Below are 9578 nucleotides of genomic sequence, written 5' to 3' on the forward strand. Positions count from 1 at the left end.
AAAAACGTCTCTATGTAGGCTCAGTTCTTTCCGACATGATGCCTGAGGCGAACACCGGGGTTCCTGAGCATGTGTGAACCACTCCCACTCACCTCACCTCTCATTGGACCGAACACAACAGAAAAGCACATTCACAAACTCACACTTGAATGCTGTTCTGCACCTGTTGGCTTTGTTCTGGGTTTCATAGTTTCATTGATTTCCAATTTCTTGTATTTCATCTATTTTTACCTCCCCAAATCTGGCTGTGAGACAGGTTCCTCAGAAAGTGATCGTCATGACGCTGACACTAAATGTGCGCACACAAAGCCAGTGTCGCAGCTCATTTTTCTCTCCCTGTCTTCACATCAAGTTCCTCATTAAGCCAAATCCATCTTGTCTGCTCCACTGATTTCCTGTCTGCGGTCACACCTCATTATTCTTCGTTTCTTGTCTCACATGTACTCATAAAAAGCTGTTGAATGGTGCATTTTTAATCAAAGCAAAAACTAGCAAGCATATCTGCTATTCTGTTGATGAAGAGGGATTGCCTTCCGTTCATTTAGACGTCAAAGTTTAAGGTCATGGTTTCAGGATCTTAACTTTTGATTTATATGGATGTGATGGGCCGTATCTCCTGGTTAGGGGCGTTTTCTTTGGCTCTTGATGAGGTCTGTCACTAATTATTGTTCACTTAACGGACAGAACATAATTTTTTTCCACATCCCAAGGTGGCATTTTCTAATTACTTTTTCAAACTACCCATTCAAAACGTAAAGATATTCAGTTTGCCAGCACATACGATGGAAAAACCGTATATTCTCACATTTAAGAAGCTGGAGAAAGAACATTTTGAGAAATATTTGTTTTGCTCATTTTTGAGTTTATGTTCCAGGAACTATTGGTATTACACTGATTCCCAAGGTCTGAAAACCTATTTCATTCAGAGACGAATCCTGACTCATAAAGAAAAAGGCATTTTCGCCTTATCTAGTCTGTCGCAAAACACAGTTTGGCCTTTTTTGTGGATCAAAAACTGAAATCTATTGAAACTGTTGGTCTCATTTTATATCGGTGATAACGTTTAGTTAGTTATTATCTGCTAATGTAAGGGATGATATGAGATCAATAAACCCTTTTATTCTTATCATAAACTCCATCTAGACTGTAGAATCTTAGGGATGGGTGAGATTTAACTTCTGTTTGTCATGGATGAGAAGAGGGAGACACACCTTGTGGAGATCTGCAATACATACTTTTTTTTGTTAAGCCTTGTGTCGTAATCATCTGACATCCTTTCTGATTTATATTGAAACCCTTTGAGGTAGTCCTGACCTCCAATATTTGGAAGCACTGCCGTTAAACATTTCAAATAAAAAACTGGACACAAACAGAAAGCCCTCAGACTCACATGGCTCTGTCTCTCATTGACTGAGACACCTTGGCTCCGGTGATGTCGTTCTGCTGTCTTTATTGGGCCTCTGTCTTTCTGTGTCCCTGCCTGCTCCGCTGGGCCTGTCATCATCATCACACCCTTAATGCATCTCACCACACTCTACATTTCCTCTGGCATGCCATCCATCTGCCTAATGGGCCAGCAGGGTGTGGCCGGCCAGCCATAGTGCACATTGCTTGTGCGTGTGCGTGTGCGTGTGCGTGTGTGTGTGTGTGTGTGTGTGTTTGTGTGTGTGTGTGTGTGTGTGTGTGTGTGTGTGTGTGTGTGTGTGTGTGTCAGTGAACTCTCTAACTGCGTCGGCCATTAGGCCATTATGGAGTGTAACTGAATCCTCTGAAAGCCGCTCTCTACTGCAGGGCGGTGATGGGTGTGAGGAGGGACGGGAGGAGTCATGTCCGAGTCACACGGTTGTAAAAACAAATAGAGGAGTGGACTCTGTAGAGAGGTGTGCAGGAGAGGAGGGCGTCTGAGGTGATTACCACTGTTCTGAGCTGACTTACTCTATGACGGGGAACAGATTCCTCCTCTCTGCTCTGCTCATGAGCTTAACTGAGAATGAAAGGAGTGTTAGGCTTTTACTCTTCTTTTCACCAGACAGGGTGTGTACCACCTTCTAATAAAGGTGGTATTAACTCACTTAAATACTGTATTAAACAACTTTCATACAAGAAACTGCAAGGATTGACAGGAGGAAACAACAACATAAAACCGTTTATTAGACTGCAAGAGCCAAACCTAGTAGCAAAGATTTCAATACACATCTCATTTTTATAGAGAATATGCATCAAAGATTCATAATGTGTAATGGAAGTTTTACTAAGGGTATAACTTTGAGGTACTGGAGTATTTAAATTTTATACTACTATCACTTCTAATCCACTGCAGTACACTACAACAGCTTTCTTTATTGTATAGATTGAGATTATTAACACAAAATAAATGAACAAATACATTATGACACATTGATGTTAGTTTTGCTACCCATCAGTACCTGGGGTTTTCTTACTATGAGAGGTCAAAATGTCAGCTGTGAGGTTATACTTCATGAATTTCATTACATCTTTCCATTTGTATTCTGTGTTAACCAGCAGGGATCTCTTGAGAATATTTAGAGTAATTATAATTAGAAATAATAATCAAGCAGAGTATCTTTTAAATGGCGACTGAGGTAGGGGTAAAGACAATTTATTAATAATTACTTGGCTACTCTAAAGCCCCCCCCCCCCCCATGTTAACTGCATATGACTGAGCAGAGTTCATGTCCACAGCTGTGAGACTTGAGGCACTGACCCGACACACACACACACACACACACACACACACACACACACACACACACACACACACACACACACACACACACAATATGCCGCAGGAATCGAATAGACATATCACTTTAACGTAAATACCAACACACATTGATTGATATGGAATTGGTCCATCCCCTGATGTCCATGGTGAATTATTTAGTGTGTTGCACTTGAGTTGTCGACGGGCCGACCCTGGACAATATGTCTCTGAGGCTCAGGGGGAGATGACAGGTAGAGGACCACAAACTGCTTTTAACACACTCCCCCCCTCACCTCACCCTGTAGTCTCCCTCAGGTCTCACCTCTCGCCCTATGGTCTCCCACATCTAAACCTCATCTTCCTCCTCCCGTGCCCTTCGTCCTTGCCTCCCCCCCCTCTCACTCCTGACTCACCCTGCCTCCCGGCTAATAGATCCTGACTCATGTTATTCAAAGAGCTGTCTGTGTGTCAAGGGCACACTCGGGGGGGACATGACAGAGGGGGTACAAGGAGAGAAAAAGGAAATGTATTTGTGATGTATCATCAAATAGATCAAGGCACTGGATGGAAAGTAGGATGGAAACATAAACCTCAAGTGCTTGTGATCGCCAGAGGGAAAGTGATATCTGAGCCATCAGCAGGCATTTAACAGCTTTAGTGGACTAAAAGCAGTGTGTGTTGTGTGTGTGTGTGTGTGTGTGTGTGTGTGTGTGTGTGTGTGTGTGTGTGTGTGTGTGTGTGTGTGTGTGTGTGTGTGTGTGTGTGTGTGTGTGTGTGTGTGTGTGTGTGTGTGTGTGTGTGTGTGTGTGTGTGTGTGTGTGTGTGTGTCTGTGTGTGTGTGTGTGTGTGTGTGTGTGTGTGTGTCTGTGTGTCTGTGTGGGTGTGTGTGTGTGTGTGTGTGTGTTTTTTTACTAATGAAGTTATTCTGGTCTAAGCTGATTTTAGTAGCGCTGAAGAGAGTTGCTGCTGCAACACACATCCATGCCATGAAACACAAGTGTTTTTCCTGAGTGTTTTACATGCTTTTTTGTTCGTTTTTAAGATAGCAAAGTGCCAGTGGCTTCAGTTTTAGATCTCCTGCCCTCTGATCTGTACTTCACTGCTCACATCTCCTCCCAAAGGTCCTCTGCGGTAACTGTCGCTCACTTGATCTCTGCATCCGCCCTTCAGCTCCTCACAACACATCTGCACAGTCAGGAGAATAAGACTTAAATATCCTCAAGATTTCGTCCTTAAAATGATAATGTCCTATTCTAGTATTCTGCATGTCAGGCTGAACAGCCCATGTAGAGACATTACTGTCCTGCCCGGGGCTCTAACTGCTTGCACGACTTTTTTTGTATCATCTCTTCGCCGCGAGACGTTTTTTGTTAATTTATTTATAGTCGGCTCACTGCCATCCTGAGGAAGAACTGTGGAGGCTACATTTCACTGTGTCCCTATTAAAAGGCACAGAATGAAATGTCAGCAAATGATCCCATCTTTGTTTTACACTCATGGGACATACTAAACTTCCCTAAATGAGACTCGAGGCAGCTGTTTTAAATGAGTGATTATTACAATACATTTTTAAGCAAATGACTTACTTGTTCCCACCCTTTTCTTTCTTTTCTGCAGCGTGTCTGTTGCAATCAGAGCTGGTGAACTACGAGCGGGTGAAGGAGTACTGCCTGAAGGTGCTGAGCCACCAGAGGGATCACTTCAAGGCCATGTACCGAGCCGGCATCGCCTTCTATCACCTGGGTGACTACGAGTGTGCCCTGCGCTACCTGCGTGACGCCAAGAACCGCGAACCCTCAGGTGAGCCTGTGCATTCAGTTACACTCACATAGCAAGAGACATGGATACAAATATAAGTATTGCTGCGAGTCTAAGATGATAAGTAGGTACATTGAATTATAGTTGAGTGGATGTATAGTTCATGAGCTTAATGTTAGGAAGAACTGTATATAAGAAATATGATAAGCAGCCATATTGCTTTATAACATGCATAATGCAAACTTTGTTTAAAATGTAACATGCTTGGCCTCTTGGATCAACCAATATAAAGACATGTTAACTGCTCAACTTTTACATTGGAGAGTATAAATATGTATAACATTTGAACTCATGGTGCGTTGATAACTCTCCAATACGTTAGTTCATTTAGCAAGCAAGCTCATTGGTGTTCCTACCCTATACTTCACACTCATAATCACACATGACCCAGATCATCCTCTCCACCAGCACTCCACCCTCCTCCCTCTGGATGCAGGTGTAGATAGATACATGTCTACATGTCCTTAGTATTACCTTTCTAAGTTACAGGGAATCCAGAAAGCAGTGATGTAGGGTTTCAAGTCCTTGTATAATCGTGTGTTATGCATCTGTGTCTTACCTGTGTTTATGTGCGTGTATGTTTTGACTGCAGAGATTCACGGGAGTATAGTTTAACCCAGTTGTGCTGTTGGTGATTGGTGGTTAAAAAGAAATGACACTTTATGGCAACCATGGCCGAATTGCAGCTCTGTTAAAACAACTTGCAATCTCTGACATGAAAGGAGCATAATGTAACTCCAGCCTCTAATGAGATTACAATGATTGAATCAATGATGTGCCTCTCCCTTTTATTTCAACGTTCTGCCTCTCATCCATTCCTCTCCCCGTCTCAGACACCAACGTGCTGCGGTACATCCAGCTCACAGAGATGAAGATGAGCAAGTGCAGTCAGCGAGAGCGAGAGAGCTGCAAAGAGACCCAGGGCTAAACATCGACCTTTCGACCTCCTGACCCCATCGACCTTTGACCCCGCAGTGACCCTCCCTCTGTCCTCGATCGACTCCTGGTAGCAGCACAGCCCAGACAGAAGAGACGGACCCAATCACCCGCCAGCGATGGATAAAAACGGGAGACATATCAAGCTCTGTCTGCAACCCGACCTCCTTCTCTCCCCTCTTCTTCTCCCCCTTTTTCTCCCTCAGGTGCTGTGGCTCATCTCCGTAGACGCAGACAGTCGATCAAACATAAAAACAAAACAAAAAATGCTGTATTTTACTCATACGAAAAATGAGCTTCAAAACATAGATATTAATAATTGACATTTGCGTGATTTAGTAAATGTTTTAAAGACATAAGATGCATTTTGTTTCCGCTCTCTTCTTCTCTCTGACTTCTCTCTCTTTGTGTTATTTCAAACTCTTGAGGAGAATATGGGGATTGTGAAGCTCGACCACACAAGAAGGAGAGCATGAGTGTGTGTGAACGTGAGCAGGGGATAGTGAGGGGTGTGCAACACATATCAAGACCTTACCCCAATTTGATTCTACATCCTCCCCAAACAGGGCTCCCTGGGGCCCCTTATCGCAGACTGTGGGACGGACTAGCTTGGTAAATCTTTCATCAAGTAGAGAAAACGCCTGCCTCTCTGCTTAATATATCGCTCTAATGGCTCTCTTTGCTTTCCTGGATGCCATGTATCTCACTTTATGGACCGTTTTCTTTTTCAATTCAAGGGCTAAATCAAGTGTTTATTTTGCTTTTGGTGTTCATCAAACTCAGTCGCTAAACTGGTGTGTTTTGAGTCTCGTGTCCAAAGCCCCTCCTTGGTCGTGGGTCGTTGTTAGGACTGTCGAAGCCCCCACCCCCTCCCTTCCCATCTCCCCCGCCACCCTCGTTCTCCTGTTAATGATGTCACAACGGAAAATAGCCAATGGGATCAGAGTTCCAGCGACCGCTGTTGGCTAGATGGAAATCCACTTTAAAGTTTCACAGTGAGAAACACTTCAAAATGTCTAATCGGAGTTCCAACCTTTTATCACTAATGCTGAAGCTTCCCAGACATCGATAACACACGGGAGAGACCCTGGGCAGCGTTAGTGCAGGGAAAACAATCACACACACATCTGTCCCGACAGGCAAAACCACCATCTAGGAGCATTCATCTTTAGTGCACTTCAACAAGAGTGTGCCGTTTGAGATTTCTTCCTCTTTAGTGTGTTGACAAAGCTTCTGTGTTTGAAAATGTTTCCAAAACACAGAGCTGTAATGAAAGTTAACACACAGCACTAAAAACACTACTGATGATATGGTTGTTGATATCTATGGCTAGCTGTTAAAATATACATAGATAATTTGCTTCTCTTGTGACTTGTAAAGCCAAATCATTGATAATGCAAATATTGCTTTTATGATAGATTTACGACAAGCTTAAATCTGCCTGCGCTGTTCTGCAGAACGTTGGATTGAGGATTTATGAAAGCATGACCTGAATTTCCCTTCTCTCTGATGTCATGAAACCCAGTTTCCTCTTGTGCGGGCCCACCTCCTGCATGTACTTGCGGCTCCAGAGAGTTACTTCAGATGGGATGGGGATTATATCTGCTCTATTGCTTTCTGTCATGGCATGCTGCCACACTGTTCTCTCATACCTCAATGTTATCCATTATGCTCCCTATGAACAGAGAAGGTGGTGACAGACTGTGATCACAGCAGTGGAATATAGATCAAATAAATGTGAGGAAAGAAAGAGGACTTTAATGAACAGGGTCACATTCTGCATCTGCCAAGGTGACAGAGAAGATATTATTCCACTGCGTATCCAAAAAAGATGTGGGAGATTAATTCAAAGAAAGATTTCCTTTACCCATTTTCCAGTGACCTGCTAGGAGGTAAATAGGGACAGAAGTGTGTCAATGGGTCTCTGGAGAGATGGCGGCATGCGCTGAGGGGACCGGCATGATACAGAGGGGCTCAGTGGGGGGGGGGGGGAAGTAGAGGATCAGAGCTGGGAGATGTATTATTACACATAATTTGGCTAAAAGCATGGAAACCTGATACTTGAAATATTTGACTGCCATCTCATACACTAATTTCATGTATTAATCTTCTATAATAACAACCATTACTGTTCTGAGTCCAAATAAAGTAAAATTGGACTCTCAAAGTAATGGCATACTGTACATATAGGGCACTATGTTGTCAATAGAGACCGATGTCAGACCAACACTAGACAGCTGATTCACAGCTGAGATTCGGTCCTGTGAGAATAAGAAAGTCATTGGCGTTTTTTGGAGCAGCATTACTTTTTCCCCCAACTGAAAGTAAGAGACTCGAACAGAAAGACCAGGGTTGTTTACTGAATTGTGTAAGCCATATGCTGAACATGATAGAACATCGATTTGATCAATATATATAAATAGCTAATAGTGTTTTCCTAGTTTTAATGTTTGTGTATCGTTTTCTTAAAGGAAAAGTTTGACATATTGGTAAATGTTATAATAATGATGCTGCAGCAGGTTAGCTTAGCTTAGCACAAAGACTGAAAAACAGGGGGTAACATCTAGTCTGGCTCGGTCCAAAGTTACAAAATCCACCTGCCAGCACCTCTAAAGCTCTCTCATTAACATGTCGTATATTGTTTATGTAATCTGTCATAAGTCTGAAGTAAAGTGATTAAACATATTTACCAAACTGTTGAACTACTCCTTCAAGTTATCCCACTGTTTGATTTGAATGAAATGCAATCAATGTTACCGATTTATCAGGGAAACCAAATCAACACAACATTATAAATTAAAGGCGAAAGAAAATAAGGTGTAATGAGTCAAAAACATCTGATCTCTCAGCTCTGGGGTTGAGGCTCTGGTATCAGAGGAAATAAATCAAAACAACAGAGAGTAATGGCGCCCACAGGCTCGGTCTCCATGGCTGCCTGGACTGAGTCTCCTCACCCTCGGGCCCCTCGGGGATCGGTCTCCTCCCATCGTCCTCTCTCCATGGCACTAGTCCGCCATCTTGTTTTTGTCTAGTTGTGCCAAGTCATTCTCGCTCAACGTGTTTTACGACCGTCTAGGGACAACTAGCTGCACATAACACAGGTTCTTGATTAATGGTAGAGTGACTCCGAGGTTGTTATTGTGAGCATAACTTGTGCAAATAGAGATCTTTGCATCGGTGTAAATTTGAAACAAACAACAAAAAGCACAACAACAAAAGAAAAGTCAAACTACTGGCTGTGTTATTTTTGCTTTGATGTCATTTAAGATAAATGTTTGTCAAATGTCAGAGTCGTTTTTGTGAATTATATGATACAAATGTACAAAAAAAATAACAAAAATTAAAAGTTTTATGGTTGTGAAGAGCTTTACTCTAATGAAATACTTTATCAACAGAAAATAAAAGCAAGATATAGAGAAAGATAATTTAACTGAAGCTCCTCCACAGAACTGCTTTGTGACTGTTTATGTATTTGTTGGTCTTTCTGTTGACGTCCATTTTCGTCAGGGGATCCAGAACCGGCTCAAAGTATGTGTGTCTTTTGACCCTCCTGTTTGGATGACCTTTGACCTCGACTCTACTGTGTTTGCGCAGTAAGACGAACAGCAGAGAACTTTGAGGAACTTGTGTCAGAGCGCAGAGCGGCTCCTCACAGCCACAGATCTCCTGTTTGTTTCTGTGGCCGTGGAGGGGAAAGGGAAGCGCGTCAAGGCTTTGACTGCCTTTGGGTTTGGGCCTTTTTCCAATTAACATCCAAACATCAACTCCATCACTGGTTTTACTGAACTGCTAGCCCGGGAATGCACTATTGATTGGTAAATGAAGAATACGAATAAAGTTTCAAACAAAAAGGAATGTTGTTGTTGTTGTTAATTTTTAACAAACTTGTCTTTGTCAACATTTTCTTCAACATGGGCTCAAGTTATTTTATCCTTAAAATACTATTTGACTCACATTTATTTTGTATCATGTAAATACAAACCACTATCACTTTACCTTTACCATTTTAGTTTTGATCTCATTTTAGTGTATGTCTCCTACCTGAATTTATTTGTAACCTTGTACTGCTGCAACCACATAATGTACCCATTAGGGATAC

General features: G+C 42.4%; 1 protein-coding gene across 1 annotated transcript in view; it reads left to right on the forward strand.

Moving 5' to 3' along the window:
- The window catches only part of ttc9b (tetratricopeptide repeat domain 9B), a 28845-nt gene extending 19515 nt beyond the window's left edge, over positions 1-9330 (forward strand). The window contains exons 2-3 of the mRNA XM_079679245.1: positions 4343-4525; positions 5377-9330. Of these exons, the coding sequence (XP_079535371.1) occupies positions 4343-4525; positions 5377-5471 (278 nt within the window). The 3' untranslated portion in view covers positions 5472-9330. The remainder of the gene's footprint in view (positions 1-4342; positions 4526-5376) is intronic.
- The last annotated feature ends 248 nt before the right edge of the window (positions 9331-9578 follow it).

This window comes from Notothenia rossii (genome assembly GCF_949606895.1).
Source record: "Notothenia rossii genome assembly, chromosome: 4".
In the NCBI taxonomy this organism is placed as follows: Eukaryota; Metazoa; Chordata; class Actinopteri; order Perciformes; family Nototheniidae; genus Notothenia; species Notothenia rossii.